The sequence below is a fragment of the Epargyreus clarus genome, unplaced genomic scaffold (assembly GCF_041222505.1).
Source record: "Epargyreus clarus isolate Ecla_fem2 unplaced genomic scaffold, WU_Ecla_fem_2.2 ptg000032l, whole genome shotgun sequence".
NCBI classification, from domain to species: domain Eukaryota; kingdom Metazoa; phylum Arthropoda; class Insecta; order Lepidoptera; family Hesperiidae; genus Epargyreus; species Epargyreus clarus.
Window position 1 is genome coordinate 2,322,599 of NW_027332237.1, and position 24,782 is coordinate 2,347,380.

The 24,782-nt window shown below is 34.2% G+C and overlaps 1 protein-coding gene across 5 annotated transcripts in view; it reads right to left on the reverse strand.

Annotated features, from left to right (window-relative positions):
• Positions 1 to 3,351: 3,351 nt before the first annotated feature.
• LOC140755234 (uncharacterized) overlaps positions 3,352 to 24,782 on the reverse strand; it is a 55,627-nt gene continuing 34,196 nt past the window's right edge. For 2 of the 5 annotated variants that reach the window (XM_073090463.1, XM_073090466.1), the window contains exons 2-3: positions 8,222 to 8,347; positions 3,352 to 4,622 (exon numbers count right to left, since the gene is read on the reverse strand). In XM_073090463.1, coding sequence (XP_072946564.1) covers positions 4,396 to 4,622; positions 8,222 to 8,347 — 353 coding nt within the window. In that variant the 3' untranslated portion in view covers positions 3,352 to 4,395. Of the gene's footprint in view, positions 4,623 to 8,221; positions 8,348 to 10,523; positions 10,831 to 15,410; positions 15,601 to 22,782; positions 23,058 to 24,782 lie in introns of those variants that run through there. The other 3 variants (XM_073090464.1, XM_073090462.1, XM_073090461.1) reach the window with 3 other exon arrangements.

Here is a 24,782-nt window from a genome sequence, read left to right on the forward strand (position 1 = left end):
TCTTGCACCGTAATAGATAAACACTAGATTTTTTTTACAGGTCTTTTCGCCTTTTTCGCCTTTTCTATTAAACCGTAATAGTGAGTTGATTTTTTTCCAATGAGTTAACTTCTATGGCTGCTATGATAACACGTACATACATACATACTTACATACATACATACATACAATGAAAAATGTATGATTTCACGACATTAAGATTAATTAGTCATTAAAATGACTGGTAAGAGATGTCTCTATCGGAGCAAAACAAATACAAAGATAATAATAATAATAATAATATTCTTTATTGTACCCAAAAAAGAACACAAAACAAAACATACAATTTTGGACGATACAAAAGGCGGTCTTATCGCTAAAACAGCGATCTCTTCCAGACAACCTCCTTCCAAAGTTAAAGAAGAGATGACTTAAAATAATAGGGAGGGTGCAATTAAATGATATAATGATATGATATTTAGTAATAAGGAATTTGAGAAATAATCTACGTGATAATCTACGTTGAAGAAAAGAGAGATTTAAGAGATGACGACGACACGACTTAATTGTAATCAGCCATGAAAATAAAGCCTTCAATTAATCGACACAACATTAATTAAGATGGAAATTACTAAAATCGTTTACTCAGCGTGAAGTCTAGCTAAGCTTTGCCTGTGATTCTGCCTGATCAACACTTATTTATGGGAATATTTAAACATCATTGTTAAAGGAGATCTCACCAATACCCTTAGTATGAGTTTTTACGTTTTTACAAAAATGACTGTTTTTGTATTTGTTTACGTATTTCCCATACATTCCCAATCAGTTCTGATACCGTCCGGTAGGGGCGTCTCTGGCGGCACCACCGCCACTCCTATTTCTGCCTCATAACAGCGGTGGTAAGCGCTGAAGTGTTCTAGTTTGAAGGGTGTGGTAAGGGAGACATACTTTCCTGAGGCGTTCCAGCTTAGTCCTCAGGTAGCGGGGCGTCTGTGGCCGACCTCGGGTAAGATATCTAATCCAATGTTGATTACGGTCCATAGCTGGCAGTAGCCACTTACCATCAGATGGACTGCATGCTCGTCTGCTACGCCTATATTATAAAAAATGGACACAGTCGGGTAGGATATCTAATCCTATCATGTTGATGACGGTCCATAGCTGGCAGTAGCCACTTACCATCAGATGGACTGCATGCTCGTCTGCTACGCCTATATTATAAAAAATGGACACAGTCGGGTAGGATATCTAATCCTATCATGTTGATGACGGTCCATAGCTGGCAGTAGCCACTTACCATCAGATGGACTGCATGCTCGTCTGCTACGCCTATATTATAAAAAATGGACACAGTCGGGTAGGATATCTAATCCTATCATGTTGATGACGGTCCATAGCTGGCAGTAGCCACTTACCATCAGATGGACTGCATGCTCGTCTGCTACGCCTATATTATAAAAAATGGACACACAGTCGGGTAGGATATCTAATCCTATCATGTTGATGACGGTCCATGGGCGGCAGTAGCCACTTACCATCAGGTGGACTGCATGCTCGTCTGCTACGCCTATATTATAAAAAATGGACACACAGTCGGGTAGGATATCTAATCCTATCATGTTGATGACGGTCCATGGGCGGCAGTAGCCACTTACCATCAGATGGGCTGCATGCTCGTCTGCTACTCCTATATTATAAAATGGACACACAGATAGACAGCGTATTTCTCTACAAATAAAGATTACGCAATATATCCCGCACAGTGTGGTGCCATTTTAATTAACGATCCGTAATGAGTATGGCATTCGTGGTGTTAAAAAGTGGTAAATCATATTTGTGCGAGGAATGCAACGCCTTATGGGGTCGTCTTTAAGGTGATCCTGTAATGTAATACTTGGGTTTTTATGGTGTTGGACAGCGGTTCTCAAAGTTTTAAAGGTTCGACAGCAAACGCAGTGATAGCTTAGGAGTTATGAAACTCGGCCTCTTGATCGTAGGGTCCGAGGTTCAAATGCCAGGTTCTGATTTTTAGAAGTTACGTGCGTATTAGGAATTACTTATCACTTGCATCACTTGGCCAGCGCAGTGGACTATGGCCTAATCCTTCTCGCTCAGAGAGAAGACTCGTGCCCAGCAGTGGGGCAGTAATGGGTTGATGATGATGATGTGTTTCGACTCTGGAGGCACCACTGTCACATCTAGTTCTGCATAATAGCAATCTTAATCATTACTTCGTTGATGGGTGTGGTAATGTAGATATAATTATCCGAGTTGTACTTAGTTCCCATGAACTGTATGCTTGTTTACTTCTTCAATCAGTGAACCAAGAAAATAATATTGTTGGCAGAAAAATATTTTCTTTTAATATTTTTAAACCATAAAAGGTCTTCCTAAAAACCGGTCCATGGACCCTAAATCATTTATACGCCCTACAAATTTCCCTGGGCCCTTCAACTTTCATATTTTATCTGTCTCCTTCAGCACCCACTAGAAGGCTTTACCGCTGTTTGAGAAACACTGGTTTAAAGGTACTTAGTAAGCAAGTAAGGTACAGAAGCGCACAGTCCCGCGGCGTGTGTAGATCGTAATTTATAAAGTTAAGGAACGCCGAGCGCGGTCGGCAGGTGGATGGGTGACCACTGGTGGCTTTGCACGCGCTTTCACACTTCGAGGGCACCTTAATCAGAGTCATATATAAATAGTCAAATAGTTTATTTTATAATAAGTGCAACAACGTGGTTTACATATTAGATAGTAGATGATATTAGTATAAGGAATTCTAAATTCTCCTTGCTGGTAAACAGGTATTTAAGGAATCTTAAATGCTAATAAACAAAATAATTTCCATCAGTGGCAAACTGTGAAAATTATGGCAATTATTTTTTTGATTGGCATTTAATATTTTTTTTATAAATAACTGTTTTCCAGCAAACTATTTTGAAGGTGGTAGAACCTTTGTGGTCCGATTCCAGCAGCACCACCGTCACACCTATTTCTGCCTCATAACAGCAATGTTAAGCGCTGCTGTGTTTCGGTTTGAAGGGTGTGGTAAGGGAGACAGACTTTTCCGAGGCACTCCAGCTTATTCGTCAGGGTAGCGGCGCATCTGTGGCTGACCTCAGGTAGGAATACCTAATCCTATCTGGGGTTAATTAGAGATGCCCATGGGCGGCAGTAGCCACTTACTACCAGGTGGGCTGCATGCTCGTCTGCTACTCCTATGTTATAAAAAAAAAAAAAACTGATCGCTTTTCGATTTTCGTAATATGTATATTCTAACGTGTTTTATGTTTTATTACAATTATACAAGAAATGTATATAAAGATGTAAATACTCGTACAGGGTTTTAAAAATGAAAATGGCATTCTTAATACTAATTATTTATTATAAATAGTCGTTTGTACAGTCATAGAAATATAAAATATTCCGACTTGATTTGGCATTTTCTTCGTGTCATTTTAATTGTTATTACATATCATTTTATTACAACAAATACAGAAATAATTATCAGTCTTGCGTCCTCTATGAAGACCGAAAATTATTTAAGTTATTTTAATTATTTTACAAATATAATAAGTTGCAAATAAAATACTGTTACAATACTTCTTGAAAATTAATGTTATGTTATAATAACTGTTATAATATCAACATTATCGTTATAACGTTGGCCGGTATACGAATATATCGTTATTGAAAACGTTTTGAATAATTATTTCAACAACAAAGGCTTATTTTGAAAAACTTTACGTATTAAATCAAAATTTTACGATTATTTATGATACATATTTACGGTGTAGACAATATTTTATTGTTATCATCAGAATATTAAATAAATTGTAATTTCTACATTTAGGCAATGTCTAATAGTAATACATACTTTTATACATATCGTTATATACTTTTTACGAAGACTGAACCAATAAATATTAAAACAAATTACTTATATTGGTTCACTTAATAACGTGATAACGTATACGAATTACAAAGTTACATAATATATAACAAATAACTTTCTGTAATCTTACTAAAAAAAATGCTTTACAAAATTATACTTTTTAAATATTTTTTTTTGTATAACATTGTCATATAATTATATTACTTTATTAATGTTTAATAAGTCACTTTCTGACATTAAAAAAATACTTCACAAAATTTTACTTTTTCATCATTTTTTGTATTACATTCTCATATAATTATATGTACATTAAAGCAAGTCTTACATACAATATACGTATCAAAGTGTTATCAATAATAACAAAAACATTTTTGGGTTGTTACCAAAAATGTGTTCAAATAATTTAATAGGCTGTTTTTATATCTACTGGCACGAATACCAAATAAATTGGTATTATTAATAAATGCATCAAACCATCCAGATCAACTGGAATAACAGCTTAAATTATTTACAGCGGGACATCATGACGTGGCGGTTACAGACGTTCTGCTGTCTGCTGTAACCGTTATAACGGTTGCCGGTGCGACGTTATTTTCGTTACTGCTATTGCTGCTACCGCTATTTTGACTGCTGTCTGTGCACTGTGCCATAGCAGCGGTTATTGGTTGTGTGATCGGCTGTACATGAGCCTGGTATCCCGGGTAGTGGATACCCACTACCTCTTCGTAACTAGGCGGCGCCAGAGCCTCTGCAACATTTAAAATTTAATATTAGTATAATGTTTTATTGTTTACATATATTTTTAGAAATGTGGACTTTTATAACATAGAAAACCATCCCTAGATGGGATTAGGGTTCTAACTGAGGTCTGCCACAATTGTTATCCCTAAGGACTGGATTGGAATGCCTTGCATAACATTAAATATACCTATATCACTTATCACACCCTTTAAGAGCACTGATAGCCAAGTGGTGAAGATTCTCGGCCTCTTGATCAAAGGGTCCGAGGTTCAAATCCCAGGCACCTATATTTGTCAATGTTATGTAGGTATTACAAATTAATTGTCACTTGCTTAAACGGTGAATGAAAACATCGTGAGGAAATCTGCATACCTAAGAAATCTTAAAAATATGTTTTGGTGTGTGAAGTCTACTAATACGCACTTGGCCAGCGCGGTTGACTATGGCCTAGTCCTTCTCATTATGAGAGGAGACCCGTGCCCAGCAGTGGGACAGTAATGGGTTGATGACGAGGTATAACGGAGGTGATTCCGGAGTGAAAGCATGAAGGATTCTACCACCTTACAACGTTTAATCTTATACAAAATTCTCGAAAGAAATTCACGTGAGCGTCCACCATTTTGTAAAAAACAAAACTATCTGATTACTTTTTAGTGCAACCTTTATCAGGTTATCTCTTGATAAATATTATATAAAAGAATAAATCGTTTATTGTTATAAGAATATCATATAATTTATAAAACCTATCAATATTACAGTATGTCACAGAGTGCATTATAATTTTCTCCCGCTAAAGCAGTTATCTAAAGCTTTATTTAGGTTTTGGGGTTCAAGGGCTTGGGTAACCGTAGTACGGATCCCGTACTTATCTACAATAAAGGCGATCAAGCTAACCCTGATATGTGTCTTCTAATATAGGAAGTCTGAATTAATTTCCTAAAAGTAAATTATTTCAAGGAACATTACATACATATACAGGGATGTTGTAATTTATCTTCGGGGGTGACCCACCTACGGCAGGACTCTGATCCTGTCTGAAGTTGATTATAGATGTCCATTTAATAACTTGAAATATTAAAAACTACACTATTTGCTCACTCTTAACTATATAGATTAAAATACTGATTATCTTTCGGAATTCAGTATTTATATTCTTAGAAAAGTTTTTCCTTAAATAAATCATACAAAGATTATTTTGCGTTTTTCAGAAAATCCCCAGTTACTCATAAAATATACTTCCGGAGTATATTTATCATCCACAGAAATCTAGATTTGTAATAACGAGGTTATCATTAAGTTATCTGAATCATTGCAATAAGAATTAATGACTATTGCACAATAATTGCAATGATAATGATTAAAGGTGCCTTTAGATAACCATATGATACTTTGATCGTGCTGAACGTATAAAATACTACAGTTAATATTTTTTTTACTTAAATGCGCAAAGATAACACAGTTTAGTATTTTTTTGTCATTTTTCCTTTATTTTTTTCAACATTTATACATATTATTCTTGTTATTGGCACTAAAATCTAGTAGGGCAAACACTTGTGTAAAATTTTATTATTATGAATCAATAAGGATTGTCATGAATTCAAGGGAAATCAAGGGGAATATTTAAAAAAAATGTCGCGTGAAAACCTGCATACCTGATTATTTAAAACAAATACTGTCTAGAGTAAAGTCTACCAACGCACAATTGGCCAGTGCTGTAAGTTATGACCTAAAAGCTTTGAGACCCATGCCCAGTACCCTTACCATAAGTTTTTACGTTTTGACAAATATGACTGTTTTGGTATTTGTTTAGTAGCGGATTGTGTCAGAACTTGGAAATTGTATGGGCCAATACGTAAACAAATACCAAAACAGTCATATTTGTCAAAACGTAAAAACTCATGGTAAGGGTACAGCTGTGGGATAATAATGGATTGAGAACGAAATCATAAAATTTGAGTTCTAAGAGACCTAAACTTAATTATTTAGTTACTGTGTTGCTAGTTGCTACTCTGACCATTAATTTGGACCGCCTCTTATGACTCAATTTCCATGTTATTAATAATAATATTCTAATTAAACAGGCAAAACCGTTATGATAAAGCCAGAGCGATAAAATTCACACTATTTCCCCTACCGATAAAATTATTAATAAACACCAAATATTACGCTACTAATACGCCTTCTAAACCACAATATTAACACCCGGACTAGAAGTTACACACATACACACACGTACATACACACAATTATATACCACATGACGTCATGACACCACGAAGTCGTGTCGCGAAATAATTGTGGAAATAACCGACATGCCTCATAAAAAAAAATAATGAATACGCTTAGTTTTCATGAATGATGAAAATTGAGAAATTATAACGCAGGACTGCATATCAAATTTTCATGATTTCGTGATTTTTTACGTTGCATGTCGTGTTGCACGATACGACATCGTTACGACAAGATGTCGGAACATGCCTTTATACAAGGTCGTGTCGTTTGTTTATGATTGAGCTCTTGACCCTCTGATCCCTCAACCTTGAAGGTCCATGATCAATCAACTTAATCTTTAGTTGACGATAAGAACCATTCATCTAGCTACATTTTCGGATGTTTTACTTCTACTAAGTAGTTCTATTTCGCGCTTTCGGACTAGCATTACTGTTATCATCGTCAACCCATTACTATCCCATTCCTGTGATCGAGCCTCCTCACATAATTATAGGGGATTAGACCATAGTTCACCGCGCTGGCGAAGTGCGGATTGTAGAGATTAGACAACATTTTTTAAAGAAGCTTGCAGATTTTCTCAGGCTTTCCTTCGTCGTTTAAGCAAATGACATATGTGAATACGCACATAATTTTTAGTTAAAAGTTAGAGGTACCTAGGAAATTCCTGAATACGAGTTTCTTACTGCTAATCTAACCATGTGTGAGTTGGTAGACTTCAGAAGTTCTTTAGAACGCTTTTAGTACCGTACCCAAAGGGTAAAAACGGAACCCTATTACTAAGACTTCGGTGGCTGTCAGTCTGGCCGTCTATCCGTCCGTCCGTCTATCTCCTGAACCGTAATAGATAGACACTTGATTTTTTTACAGAGTATGTAAAAAGGTGGCCGCTATAATAATAAATGTTAAAAATAAAAAAATATGAAAGTGTTGGTGGTACGGAACCCTCCGTGTGCGAGCTCGACTTGCATTCGGCCAATTATTTTAAAAGAACTCTCAGGCGATCAGGTTCCTTCGCATTGTTCCCTCAACATTTTTTCACTATATTTTTGGTAGACTTTAGAGGTTCCTAAGAAGATTTTTTATACATCTTTCAGGCATGCAGTTTTCCCCTCAATGTTCAGTCAATCAGTATAATTTCACTGACCCTAATAACAACCCACGTGGCGGAGTAGTCACCATACTGGTCTGACGCGGAGACGGTCCCGAGTTCGATTCCCGGCCAGACAGAAATCTAATGTTGAATTTAAGTTTCTGTTTCTAGGTCTGAGTGTTTGTGAATTTGTCTCTGTGTGTGTCCGTAGCACCCACGATACGGCGAATCCTACTGTGGGGTTGTGAGTGTAGAAAGCGTTTTTTTTATATTTTAATACTGACCATATTTGGGTGGTGGTGGTAGGTTAGCAGGGCTGACGTAAATAGTGGGCTCTGCTGGCGCTAGCGATGGTCGAGGGCGGGCGCCCATGTACTGTCGCCTCTGCTGCGGATTGCGCGTTTTTTGTCCTGAAATAACAGAGAATTATACTTTTTAGATACATGTTCATCATTATTTTTACTTGTAGATAAATATCGTAAAAGTAAAAAAGGGTGTCTTGTAAAAAATAGCATAACTGTAATATTAAACGCTGTTTCTTTAAATAACACGCTGCTATTTCAAAATAACTGATATTTTTAACTCATAATATAAGATCAATTTTTGGTTACAATGCGAAACAATTGTGTGATGATAAAAAATCTTATTATAATGTTTACATACATAGTTTACTATATATATAGAAAACATATATAGAAAACAGCTGAACTAATTCGGATGGGATTTATGTTAATTAACATATAGACAGTGCATATACAGTGTCGTTAAATAATAAATTATATTATTTACAAATAATTTCTTCGTCATTAAATGTTACTCGTACGTAAAATTCACGATTACTATAAAAAAATACATTTATACTTTTAAAGCGAGTATATAATTGACAAAATACAAGTATAAAATACGATTTCATATTCATAATTGTTAATCTTCATTGTATTTATGTATCTTTGAATACAGTGTAACGTAGGTACGTTACACTGTATTCAAAGATAATTAATTAATTTCAATGTAATTACGAGTATTTACCCTCAATTATTATGTTTAATAATTAATTACTAAACCAATCAAACCGTCTGAAAATAGAATTGTTCATCAATACATATACCTATATAATCAATTATATTTAGCCAATTTTCAATTGAGTGACTAAGAAATATTTAAATTTAATGAAATTATAATAACAGACGGTAAAAGATATAACGTTTATAACTGCTTAATAACAGCAATGTTAAGGTCTTCTGTATTCTTTGGAGGGTGTGGTAGGGGTAAGGGAGACGTATTTCCGAGTAATTATTTCTACCTAATAACAGCAGTGTTAGGCGCTGCTGTGTTCCGGTTTGAAGGGTGTGGTAAGAGAGACAGACTTTTCCGAGGCGTTCCACCTTAGTCCTCAGGGGTAGCGGCGCATCTGTGGCCGACCTCAGGTAGGAATATCTAATCCTATCTGGGGTTGATTACAGATGTCCATGGGCGGCAGTAGCCACTTACCATCAGGTGGACTGCATGCTCGTCTACTACTCTTATATTATAAAAAAAAAAAAAAAATCCGAGTCCTCAGGGATGACGGCGTTTTTATCGCGGAAGTACCACTACGATACCTATTTTATCGTGAAGCAGTTCTTGGGTTTAAATGGTAGGATCTGGTTATCGGATGGTTTACATGTATAAAGCGACCATCAGCTAAGTAGCAACGCATTTGTTGGCTGCAGGTAGAAACCCTGTTCTATATGGAGGTTAGAGTCCATCAGTTTTAAATAAGATCTAGGCTATAATCCACCTTTGGTACACATCAAAAGGTTTTAAAACTTTTTTACAGAACTCTTACACATATACAAAGGTTTTCCCTTACAGTTAAAGTGATAATTAATTCCCAATGCCCACACAACGCCACTAAAGTAAGTGATAAATATTTCAAAATTCCCATATATAATAATTGCATAAATCGTGGTTAATAGTTCTTATTTAAGATCCGAACCCCAGACCACCAGTGTGAGGTTTCAAATGAAATCTATGCTATCGCTATCTATTTAGATTTAGTTGCAATAAGCTATCATATCTGATAAGTATGTCAAATCAGCAAAATCAAGTCAAAATCACGTGCACTAGAGAATGAGTGCCGTCAGCATTTCGGTGTAACCTGAGTATAATAAACATACTCCCAATTCCCATACATTGCTTGTCAACGGTTTTTTGTCATATGAGGATATAACTACTACTTTCCTGTTATATATATATCGCTATATTACAATATTAAATATTACAAATACTTCCCTAAATGTCGAAATTCAACCATGATTATTATTGAAATTTTGAGGGAAACATGAATTTGTAATGTCCTTCATTTATAAAACTTAAACTAGTCAACAGCTTTCCGGAAAATGAAAGGAAAAAAGAAACGGAACTGTATGTCTGTCTCTCTTTGCCTATTTATATTTATTGCAGACAACAAGATCAAAAATCAAAATATTTTATTCAAAGTAGATTTTTTCAGAATTTTTTTGAACTTCAACAAAGGTGTTTTATCACATCTAATATATACACTATTATAAAGTATCTATAATATTAAATAATGTCGTACGTTACCTCGTTTTAAAATATGTATTACAATCAATATCACGAATAAAGCTATCAAAATAACACTCGAACTTATCAAATATCTCATAAACTGAAGAAAATGTTCATTAGATTCATAGTCTGTATCCAAATCTTTCTCTTCGCTACTATCAAACACATCACTAGTATCAAATTGAGATTCCATACTTAAATCACTAAAATAACGCACTAAAACTATACCGTTATAACGTTATAACGAATAACATAATTAACGGTTTTTTATAACAGTTTTTATAACAATTGTTTACAGAAAAATGATTTGAGGGCTGTTACTCGGTTGGATGTTATGACAATAATGGTTCAAGTGCTGTCGACAAATGTTATTTATCGTATTGCTCATATCAAAAATGTGATAGCTTCGACGTACCCCATTTTATTGCAATGACGTCTATAAGAGCCTCGTTTTGGTAATCTATGTGTAATAATGGGTTAAGCTGTGTTTTTATTTTGATCATTCACACAGGTAAGATTATCTGTTATCTAATAATAATATATTTTATTTTATGCTTATAATGTTTAACGTTATTACAGGCGAGCTTCTGCCCGCGGCTTCGCTCGCGTTACGAAGTAATATTTTCATCCCCTATTTTATCCCCTTGGGGTTAGAATTGATCAAAATTCTTTCTTAGCGGATGCCTACGTCATAACATCTGCCTGCATGTCAAATTTCAGCCCGATCCGTCCAGTGGTTTGGGCTGTGCGTTGATAGATCACTATGTCAGTCAGTCACCTTTGAGTTATATATATTTACATTATCACTAATATTATTATTTTTGTCAGTTCATTGTAAATCCTTATACAATTACAACCTGACCCGGCAAATGTTGTGTTGCCATATAAATAAAAAAATATTAAGGGTGTACAACCCTTACCACTTAGGGGTATGAAAATAGATAGCCGATTCTCAGACCTACTGAATATGCATATAAAATTTTGTGAAAATCGGTAAAGCCGTTTCGGAGGAGTACGGTAACTAACATTATGACACAAGAATTTCATATAGGTATAGGATGAGATTTTGCACCACCGTCACACCTATTTATGGCTAATAACAGTGTTAAGCGCTGCTATGGCGTGGTAAGAGAGATCTACTTATGGGGCGTTTAAACTTAGTCCTCAGGGGTAAAAACGCAACAGTGACCAACCTCAGATAGGACTCTAATCCTATCTGAGGTTGATTATAGAGGTTTTTCCTTTATCTGTCAACCGATTTCACTTTTTGTGTACAGACACTATTTTTTGATTTTTTTTTTGGTTTGGTGAAAAACCTTTCGTGCTATCAATAAAATGATCGATATGATCGAATTTCCACAAAGGAAACACTAGTTTATTAAACCATATTATTATTATACTAATAGGTATTTATTATATTTTTTTCTTTTCATCTTTTTTTATTACTCTTATTTATCATTCTATGTCAGTCATTTTGCAATGAATCATCCTGAAAAGTATCTATTTTTCGAAATAACGTAAATAACGAATTGCGTCACAGTAATCGCATAAAGGAAAGCATACACACTAAGAAGCACGTACTAAGTGATAAATTAGTCACTTTACGAGAATATTTTTCAATGGAGACTAATCTTCATTGAAAAATATGTGACTACAAACGCGTAAGTATCAATATAAACGTCGTCTTTTGTTTTTAATATAGAAGTAGCAAGCGAGCATGCAGTCCACCTGATGGTAAGTCCAACTTGAAGGTGGTAGAACCCTTTGTGGTGAGACTCGTGAACCACCTACGCGGCGCCTGCTCCCGAAGGAGCTCCCAGGGTTCACCAACCGTATTCGATACTACAATAAAATACCTGACCACATATTGAATCTCTCAGAAAAAAAGTTCAAACGTGTCGTTAAACAAACTCTATGTAAAAAAGCGTACTATAAACTAAGTGATTATTTGACTGACAGAACGGTGTGGTCTGAAGTAGTTTCAGCACCACATGTACCATTAGGTTCAGTTTAACATTGTAAAAAACATTTTTGTAAAAGATGTGTGTTATGGAGTTTCTTTCGCCGCTTCTTCTCCGTAACGAAACACCTTGTGAAGTGGTGGTAGTTGTATTGACATTCAAAAAGTGCTCTGTAAAGAATCTATTTTGAATAAAAAAAATGATTTGATTTGATTGGGGATGGGCGGCAACAGCCACTTACCATCACGTGGACTATATGCTCGTCTGCTAATCTTGTATTAAAAAAAATAATCTACCATCTTCGAACCACGGTAGGTCTTAGGGGAAGCACTCCTACCAATTATGATAATAATAATTTATTATTTAAATATTTTTATTTGTGTGCTCAATATAAAGAGATAAAGATAAACCTTAATAATGAAACAATAAATGACTTCGGCGCGATGAAAAGAAATTGACAATTGTCAAGCACGACTTTATTTTATTCTCGGGCATATAGGTCTCCTCATGATATTTCCTTCACCGTTTACGTAAGTGGTAATAATTTTCATGTGCCTGAGATTCAAACCTCGGTTTCCCGGATTAAGAAACTGAGTTTTTAACTACTAGGCTATCACTGATAGATGACTCTTAAACTTAGAGAGTCAAGACATTGGTGACACTAGATTAAAAAAAAAAAAACCTAAATCTGTGATTACAGTTATCCAAAAGTTCTCAAATTCTAAACCAGGTGAACCGCAATATCATTGTGACAGAAACACACAAAAAACAATATTATTATGATCAAAACAACAATACACAAGTAGGTTAGCTACCTACATGATTAGAATTGAGGCGAAAACATCTAATCAGTAGATACAATCTGTATTAGCGAATACAACCGCCTAATGCCGGTATTAGTAATGAAGATATCCATTTGTTTCTATAATATGGAAGTAGCAGACGAGCATGCAGTCCACCTAATGGTGAGTGGCTACTGCCGCCCATGGACATCTGTTTTCTGTAATCAACCCCAGATAAGATTAGATATTCCTACCTGAGGTCGGCCACAGATGCGCCGCTACCCCTGAGGACTAAGCTGGAACGCCTCGGAAAAGTCTGTCTCCCTTACCATTGTTTTTCTTGCAAGAGATCGACGTTTCACACTTTCTGTATTGCTACTAGAAATATACATTTTTTTGATATTTTTGTGTAGCTGTTACTAAAATTCATTACTTGCTTAAACGGTGAAGGAAAACATCGTGAGAACCTGCATACCTGAGAAATCTTAAAAAAATATATCAAAGGTATGTAAAATCTACCAATTCGCAGTTAGCCAGCGCGGTAGGCTATAGCCTAATCCTTCTCATTATGAGAGGAGACCCGTGCCCAGCAGTGGGACAGTAATGGGTTGATGATGATTAAAGTTTAGTCTAACCAATGCTTTGCTAAATATAGATGGAATTTTGATATTTCCTGACTATTAGACACTGTCAAATTTAGAACTGTGTTAGCCAAATTTTAGATGGATAGATTATTGCTAACGATCCAAATAATAAAATGGACGTATGCCAATGTCCTCTAATGTGTGCACCGCGAAAGCTCTATGGGAGTCACGGGAGCAAAGCCTTTAAATAATTATCAAAAATATGTTTTTATTAAGTAAGTCAAATTTCAATCTCTGGTAGACAGCAGTGGATAGATTGATTATTGATACTAGGTGATAGTTAAATAATAACAAGCAAATATTACTTATAGCAATGAGCCGAAGACAGAAGAACATTAAGAGCCAGAGGAGAAGCATGGAGACCAACACGATCATAAATCATCAATAAAATGATATCAATTTTGTAGAATACTTGATTAATAATTATGTTTTTAAATTATAGTTTTTTGTAATATTTTTTTAAGGATGTCATTTTTGTCATTAGCAAGGAAGCGCATAAAATACCCTCAACGGTCACCCATCCAACTCCTAAACGCGTCGCAGTTGTTTTTTTGGGTTCCGTACCCAAAGGATAAAAACGGAACCCTATTACTAAGCCTCCGTTGTCTGTCCGTCTGTCACAGCGCTCTATCTCCTAAACAGTAATAGATGGACACTTGAATTTTTTACAGTATTTATAATGGTGACCGCTATAACAACAAATGAAAATAAAATAAATGCAGCTCGCTTTACAAGAAACCGATATTTTTTCGAGATTTTTCACTTATAATCATAATAGGTAGACAGTTTAGATTTTCACGGTGCATTTATTTTAACGGATGCTATAATAACAAATACTAAAAAAAATGGTGGTACAGAACTCTCAATATGCGATTTCGGTTATTTTTTTAAATCGCTTAAGATCTACACAAGTTTCATACCTACATATTTTCGAATATCTTGTGTTATCAATATTATCGTTATCATTCTTATCAAAATGCGTCAAGTTTAAGAGAAATAAATATCTTAAGCCGATCTTGATATAAAATCATTCAGACAAATTGGGCAGAACCACAAATGCATTTTATACACTTGACGTCAGCCTTAATAAATCCCAAAAAATACCTAAAAACAGCAGCGCTTAGCACTGCTGTTATTAGGTAGAAATTAGTATGGCGGTGGTCCCGCCGGAGTTGAACGACAGAGGATTCTACCAACTTCAGAAATATGCAGGAAAACAAATGTTTCATCCTCATGTTTGTTAAAATACTTGGTATAATTATATGTGTGATTCAGATACACACAAAGACAAATGCACGACCACTCATACCCAGAACAGGTATGTTTTACTTCGTTTTTTGGTGAGAATCGAACCCGGACTCTTTAAATACACGATATCATTTACTGTACTATACTATAACCGATTTTCAATTACAACTTCTAATAGGTAGATGTCAAATTTCAATCTCTGGTAGACAGCAGTGGATAGATTGATTATTGATACTAGGTGATAGTTAAATAATAACAATCAAATATTACTTAATGCGATGAGCCGAAGACAGAAGAACATTAAGAGCCAGAGGAGAAGCATGGAGACCAACACGATCATGTACCAAAATGCCATTTGGGTAGCGTTAATCTCCCCTGGACCGCTATCGACCGTAAGGTCATCACTTGAATCCCTCTCGTTCAGAAAGTCGAAATTTGGAGAACCAAACATTGGAGCCATTGTTGGTTGTTTGATCAAATGTTTGTTTCGATCACCGTTTGGCTGGCAAACGGTACGAATTTTCCCAAATTTTCCCAAACGTTTGCACTCTCAAGAAATTGCTTCAGCAAATTTTTGGAATGACACTTTTTTCAAATTTAATGCACTTCAATTATCACTTATTTTGGCGGCCATTTTCACGGCAGTCGTAACTGATTTTGGTGTAGAAACTAAAAGATAATACAAATTTTCAAGTTCTTTCGACATCTCACTTATCAATTTTGAAGATTCGTAGATTACTATCGAGTGCTTATCAATTGCCTCTAGATACCTGTCTCCTGATACTTGTATTGATAGCCTAGTGGTTTGAATTTTACCTGTCAATTTGGGAGTCTGAGGTTCGATTCCCTATTCGAGTACCAAGTACGATTTGACAAATGTTTGAGTTTTTTTTACCAACTCTCAGGCGTATAGGTTTCATCACGATGTTTTCCTTCATTGTTTTCGTCATATGGTCTAAGACCCGAATTAGGAACGACTTATCCGTTGAATGAATGGAAAGTGTTTTTTTTATACATAATATAGGAGTAGCAGACGAGCATGCAGTCCACCTGATACCAAGTGGTACTGCCGCTCATGGACATCCGTAATCAACTCCAGATAAGATAAGACACCTACCTGTGGTTGGCCATGCGTTACCACTAGGAACTAAGTTCGAACGCATTAAATAAATATGTATTACCACAACCTTGTTAATGCTTAAGGCTTAAATTCTATTCTGTAACTTATACTGTAACTAGCTGACCCGGCAAACGTTGTGTTGCCATATAAATAAAAAATTTTTAGAGTGAACAACCCTTATCACTTAGAGGTATGAAAAATAGATAGTAGATTCTCAGACCTACTGAATATGCATATAAAATTTGGTGAAAATCGGTAAAGCCGTTTCAGAGGAGTACGGTAACTAACACTGTAACACGAGATTTTTTATATAAGATGTAAGTATATATGAGAAGCCTGCTCTATCTTAAAAAAACTAATTCAAAAATAAAAAAAAGAAAATTATATTACCTATGGATGAAACCTTAATGCACAGAATTACAAAGGACATGAGTAGAAGGGTCGAAAATATGGAAATATACACGATAGTTCCAGTCGAAACATCATCTGTACTTCTAGTGATGTCCCACCACGGCGCCATTTTCGTTTTTGTTTTCTTTTTAATTAGACACTTCTTGAATACTCAAGTGTATTGTTGCAATCTTTTAAATAGATTTTTGTTATCAATTCTAATGATGATAATGTTAATCGTCAGAATTTATTAATGATAGGCCTTTGTTCTTTGTACTGTTTTGTTTCTTCCTTTTCTGATTTTTGTATTTTTCTTTTTTATCAGTCACTTAATATTCTTTAAAGTCCTTAACTTTTTCGTTGTTTATTTTATGATCTGTTTCTTTATTGTTTTCTTTAAGATTTTTTTGAGGATCTTGAACGATGATTTGAAATAGAATTTGGTAAGTTTCATAATTTTGCTAAATTCCTAGTCCTAGTCTATAATATTTTTTTGCGTAAAAATACATATATTACTGGTAATAGATGATAATTAAGCCTGCACGTAATCACTTTCCAATTTCTTTTTAAAAAATAAAACGAAAGGATCTTCTGCATACAGCCAACTTAACACTTTGTACACAACTTAACAACACTGTTTTCGGAAAAAACAGGAGAAGTCGAACACACACTACTAATGTAAAAATAGTTTTATAAAAAATACTTTAAAACTTCACAATACACTAAATATTAAGAGTGTTTCTTTACAAATGATATAACTTGCTATCTACAATCTTGTCTTTTGATTAAAGATAATCAGATTTGACGTGTATTTTTGAGTTTTATAAATCCAAAATTAGATGACTTTAGACTTTATTTAAATAGAAATAGATTCCTTTATATTTTACTAAACATATACATAAAATTTATACATATCTCGTCCTTAAAGTTTATCGCAGAAGGTATTTTGACTGAGATAAATTTGGTAGGATGTGATTACAGATTATTTTATTAGTGTGTATATAAAAATAGAATTGGAATATCCGTGTGTTTACAAAATTATACTTAATAAAACTTAAAACCACGCTAAAATCGCACAAGAAATCGTTAATACTAACGATGCTGTTGATAATGGGACAAAAATATTAAAATCGTGTATTGTTATCAGTTCTTCATAATTTTTCAAAATTTTGAATTAATTTGATAGGTCAAAGTGGGTAAAATTGAGTTCAAAGATTCCGTTACATGCATACATATTACAGGTCAAGCTAATAAAAGTGTGGTAACTTACTGTTACTACACTCACTATAAAAAAAAAAACATATGAAAATGTTTGTCTGTCAGTCTGTTAATGTCATTTTTAAAAATACTTTTTTTAGTTTATCTTTGCATAAAATGCATGTTTTGAATTACAGGTAGGACAACGGTATAAGAGCTAGCAATATTGCTAAAAATATATTTTCAAGTAGGCCTTTTCTTACATGCCATTTTATGATAAAGATACTGATTATATTATTTTAATATCAAAATTCCTTAAGGTTTAAGGGAAATTTAGTTTTTATTATTATTCTTTTTTTAAATTGCATTTGATTTTATTAGATTATATACTTATACATATTGTATTATAATTAATAAATAAATAACCACGTCGAAGATTTTTAGGCGCTTTTAAGATTTAATCGTCAATAAATACTTAATTCTATTTACTTTTTAGAGATTCGCATTTATTCTATTTACCAAAAATCATTTGACAATTTCAAGTTGCGATCGTTGGCAGAAATGTTAGCTGATTACAGCGCCACACATAGGTTTGTTACTCCGCTACTCGCTACTAGATGGCGTTAGTAGTATAACCGAAATGACGACGTAACTAGATAAGCTAGCAAGCCAAATATGTAAGGAATTTTATATTTCATGATAAATTAATTAAATAACGTTTAAAGAAATATATTAAGATAAAATTCTCAATGGAACTTAATAAATTCCTAGCGGCGTAAATTGGAAAAAAACCGTTTGAAGGTGAGAGAACCCTCTGGGGTGTGACTCTGGCGGCACCACCGTCACATCTATTTCTGCCTAATAACAGCAGTGTTTAGTGCTGCTGTGTTCTGGTATGAAGGGTGTGGTAAGGGAGACATACTTTTCTAGGCCGTCCAGCTTAGTCTTCAAGGGTAGCGGCGCATTTGAGGGCGACCTCAGGTAGAAATGTAATCTTATCTGGAGTTAATTACAGAAGTCCATGGGCGGCAGTAGCCACTTACCATCAGGTGGACTGCATGCTAATCTACTACTCCTATCTTATTAAAAAAATCAGTGGAGTCGAATGACAATAAACTGTACTTATAAACTCTTATATTATTAAATAATCTGTGGAGTCGAATGACAAAGGACTCTACTTGTAAATATAAAAAATATAATATAAAAAAACTTACTAAAATGTCTGTAAGTTATCAACAGCATCAAAATCAAGCAAAAAGTGAACCAAAACACCACAGATGGATACATTATTTAAATTACTTTCAAAGACACCTTTTTAGTACACTGGCAACTATATTAATCGATAAATTCTAAGCCTTAAAACCTTAATACAGATAACATATTATAAAAAAGATTATTACAGATAACCTATCGCTTTTTGTGACAAATAACATTTTTTTTGATAATTGTAATAATGCTGATAATATTTTTGTATAATTAATTTTGATATGGTGAATTATTTTTATAATCAGGACTTTCATATTCTGTATATTCTAGAAGTAGCAAATGAGCTTGCAGTACCCGATGGTATTTGGTACCTACCGCCAATGGACATCATTAATCAACCCCAGATAGGATTATGTTCCTAGCTGAGGTCGTTCACAGCTGCGTTGCTAACCCTGAGGATTAAGTAAGAAACCCTTATATGTCATCCTTATCACACATAGCAGCGCTTAAAACTGCTGTTATGCCAGAAATAGGTATTTTACAATGTTATTGTTTATGGTAAAACATCATGACGTCATCGTGTTAGCAAAACAATATTTTATAAGAATGGAAGTGAGAAAATAACCTTAATCCCTTTTTAGTATTCAGTCTATCCATTGTTTTACATACCAAAGATCGACATTTGTCAATTCATTTTATAAAAAATAAATCTTTCCAATTACCACAAAAGGCAATTAGTATGCAATATTGTCACACTTTTGACAATAAATCTTTATTAACCAAAATATTTTATACGGACGCATAAAGAAATAGTTGTCAAACCTTGATAGGCAAAACTTTAGATAGATCGATTATTAATACCGGGGGTTAGTAGATATAAATGTAAATACATACACCTAACACACTTTACATCTAAAATTAAAAAAACTAAAAAAATACACTTTTTATAGAAAATCCAACTAAAAAATAGAAAATAAATGTTTTAAAATTTGAATTAAGAATAGTGTAAATAAGATAAAAATATTTTTTATTGTAAAAAAAGCGTGGGGTGCATGCTGTCAATAGTTATAAATATTTTATTGATAGATATTGAGTAGAAGGATTATCATTTTGATAATATCTTAAAAAGCACCCCACGCTTTTTTTACAATAAAAAATATTTTTATCTTATTTACACTATTCTTAATTCAAATTTTAAAACATTTATTTTCTATTTTTTAGTTGGATTTTCTATAAAAAGTGTATTTTTTTAGTTTTTTTAAACTATTATTTATTTTTCATTTTTTGGTCGAATTTTTTATAAAAGCGTATTTTTTAGTTTTTTTTAACTATTATTTATTTTTCATTTTTTAGTGATTATTTTAACGATTATTACGTAGCGTATTATCAAGTTTATCTTTCGAATCAGCATCAGCACCTTTGCTTAGCAGTGCAAAAATGAATATTGGGTCATTGTTTAACACAGCTGTATGAAGTGGTGTTTTACATTGGTGTTTATTTTTATTGTTAACGTGAAAATCCCAGAGGAGTTGTTGAATGACATCCGAATTGCCAATGCTAACTGCTTTCTTTTATAATTTATACCATATCCCAGGTCCTCTATCTTGGATAAAAGTAATCACGGAAAAAGGATGATAGAGCATCTTTTAAAAACAGGCGCTGATGGCAATACTCAAGAGAAAAACGGTCAACTGCTTTACATCTAGCCATTTCAAAAGGACGTCGTCCAATCATCGATTTAATATTACAGCATGATGATGTTAATATCAATAATAATTCTAGAATTTCTTCTCTTTGCGTTGCTGTTGCCTGCAGATATTTTAAAACTGTTAGTAGTTTAATTCATTTTACAGCTCGAGTTAATAATATAAGTTGTGACTATGACGATGAGCTGAAATCATATATGCCTTTACATTTGGCAGCAAGAAATGGGAACAATGAAATAGTGGAAATCTTGTTAAAGGAAGGTGCAGATATTGAAGTGCTGAATGAATAAGGATGATGAGACACCGCTTCATGATGCTATTAACAACGGACGCGTCGAAGTTGAGGTCAGGTCAGGTCAGGTCAGGTCAGGTCAGGTCAGGTTAGGTTAGGTGATCGGCGCGCCTGGTAGATTCCTTTATTGGTCTTAACGCAGACCTTCCGGGTCTCAGGAAAACAAAAATGGCTGATCCTGATTATCCTAGTAAGGATAACGGGTCAGAATGTTTAAAATATTGAATTGTCATCGGTCCTTAATAAGTATGTCAAATTTCAAGTTAATCCGACGTTTTGAAGGGGGTTAAAATCATGTTCAAAGATTCCGTTACATACTAACATACCAACATACATACGTCTGAAGCTAATAAAAGCGTATTAAAAAAAAGGCCTAATGAATTGATGATGTGATGATGATAAAAAGCAGTGATAGCCTAGTGGTTAAGAAACTCGGCCTCTTGATCGAAGGGTCCGAGGTTCAAATCCCAGGCACCTCTGATTTTTCAAAGATATGTGCGTATCAGAAATTAATTATCACTTGCTTAAACGATGAAAGAAAACATCGTGACGAAACCTGCATACCTGAGAAATCTTAAAAAAAAAGTTTTCAAAGGTATGTGAAGTCTACCAATACGCACTTGGCCAGCGCGGTGGACTATCGCCTAATCCTTCTCATTCTGAGAGGAGACCCGTGCCTAGCAGTGGGACAGTGGGTTGATGATGATATATTGATGATTACTCACCGAAGTATTTCACCATGACACCATACATAAGCCAAAATAGGAGTATATTGAGCACCATAAAAACTAAAACTCCAACCAAATTCATATCCATGGAATCAGGATCAGACATGTTAGAAAATGCGATTTTAACAAAGGTGGAACGATAAATGATTATTTATCGGCATATATAAAATTAAGGATGTGAGCACTTCGCGATAAGATTGTGATAACGCGGTAACTTGATCGAGTTTTAATTGCGCTGTGCGATCGAATCGCTAGGAAGTAAGGATGTGAAACTCAAATCGATTAGGTTTGTGTGATAGTCGATTTTTGAAATAGTAATAACAGATTGAAAAAATCGATTCTTTTGAATAAACGATCGGCAAGGCGCGGCCTGCGACTACATTTTTTTTCGCCAGTCAATTTTGACCTGAATTTCAGAAATCGATTATTTTTGCAATCATCCACTGTAAATAATCGATTTATTTTTTAAAAAGAAAAATCGATTTTTAAATATTTATTAATAAATAAATAATTCATTATTTCACTTATTTTCACGTCCCTACTTGGAAGGGCAAAAACTAAAAAAACTCGGGTTAAAAAGGGATACTTGATGGGGATTTCAGTTTTTTGAAAGATAAAGATAATTTATTTGCTTTGAACAGTGAGAAAAGTTGTTACATACAATATTAACAGTCTCTTATTCAGCCTTTTCAAGCATGCAAATTGAATTAAATGAAATGAAATGAAAACGGTTGGCATCCCATTAACTACTTTTTAATGGTGGCTTTACAAATAAAACTGAACTGGAAATAGTGCTCCCTAAAAGTATGAATGTCGGCGGCAGATACGCTACCTATAAGGACTAAGTTGAAATTTTCGGAAAAGTATGCCTCTGACTCATCACACACACACACAGCGCTTAACACTGCTGTTATTAGACACATATAGGTTGCGGTGGTGCCGCCAGAGCCGAACCACAGAGGGTTCTAGATAAAACATAATAAGACATTAGAAATAAACTTACGTCTCTTCAAACACGATCCGAAACAGAACCACAACCAGAACAAATATAAACACATAAATATAAAAACACCAATCATTATCGTGGAAACCAAATCCATTTTTCCCTCGCACATGACTGACGACAAAGTTTACAATCTAATCTATATCATTTGATTAATACGCAATTTTCTGTAGAATAAAAACATTTTCGAGCGTCGAAATTCGAAGCGCTCGAAGGAAAGTATGATAAGATACTGACGGTAGAAGGCGTTTGTCCATTTGAGTCGACATCGACTGTTAACGAATTACTTCCGTCGACTCCATTCGTGCAATTGTTGTTGTAATAGAAGCATTGGAGTATAGTCTTAAGGAGCTATATTGCTAGTTATTATAAAGTTGTTGTAAATAATTAATTATAGTTACTCTAATTTTTTTTTTTTTGTTTGTGTATGTAATATTTAATTTAGTTTAAAATATTATTTATGTATAGATTTTTTACAAATGCTACGCATTTATGTGTTATCTCAATAAATATTGTGTTTTATGGACAAAAAGATATATTTATTAAAATAATTCGTCGAAAAAAGGTCCTTATCCCCAGGGGAGGGTTGGTATTAAAAATTAGTATCTAAAATTCGTCGAAGGTCCTTTTATTTAAATATTTTTCTTGCCTATGCAAAGTGGGACGTCCTGGAATAAACAGTATTTTTACGGCGAAAACAATAGATTTTTTATTCGGTTAAGTCATAGATTATTAAAGATTACTCACTCCTAACAAGAAAATGTACCCAGTTTTGAGAATTGAAAAAGTTGCGTAAAAAAGTTTTGCCACGTCTCCGTGCTAAAATGTCCCTAAAATATTTGAAATAATTATTTATTGATTACGTAAATTACGCAGTATTAGTTAATATTTAGTATTAGTTCGTAAATTTTCTCTAAAAATGTTTTTATTTGTCAAGAATTCAAAAAAAAGAACTTACTAAAATAAGCCGTTTGTGGCTTCATTCAATTTCAAGGCGGCGAAGTATCTTTACTAATCTACGGGTTAAGTATACAAGTATCAAAAAACCATGCAGTCCACCTGATACCAAGTCCACTTATAGATCAGCGCTACGTAAATGAAATTGGAAAATTCGTTTATTTAAGGTATTAAGGGGACTTTTCCATTACAGGTAAAATACTAGGAAGAGCCAATTTACCTCGGGATATACCCACCAATACCCCGAAAGGTATGAGTATATATATTTTAGGAAGATGATATAATGTTGTGAAAACCGTTAATTAACTACAACGCCAAACCACAGCTGAACCGGATTCAAATTTTAGTTCCAAATTAAAATACATTACTAATCCAAAATTTCCAAACACATCAAAGTTGTGTATTTATAAAAAAGTTTTAACGAAGTTTTAAGTTTTAAGTTCACACAACCAAGCACGCACGATGCTCGGAGTACCTTGTAAACACACAATATACGTTACATACACATTGTTATTATAAATACCGGATATACATTCATATACATTTTATTAAGCGCTGTTATTTTGACATTACATACAAACATACGTGATTTATATGGTAAATAGAAATGTTCCCGGCGGGGTTCCCCCACCGCACATATACCTATTTATATATTGACTATGTTTATGAAAATATCTCTTTGTTCCCCATTTAATATTAAGATAAAACTCATTAGAATGTTATCAGGCACTATCGATAACGTATGGAAAGAGAAGATAACAGTTAATAATTATTCTTTTATCGATATATAAGAATCATATACTTTTTTAAATAATATAGGAGTAGCAGACGAGCATGTAGTCCACCTGACGGTGGCTACTGCCGATGGACATCTGTAATCAACCCCAGATAGGATTAGATATTCCTACCTGAGGTCGGCCACATACGCGCCGCTACCCCTAAAGATAAGACCCCTATGCTGGAACGCCTCGGATAAGTATTTTTCCCTTACCACACCCTACAAATCAGAGCACAGCAGCTTAACACTTCTTAGGCCGACATAG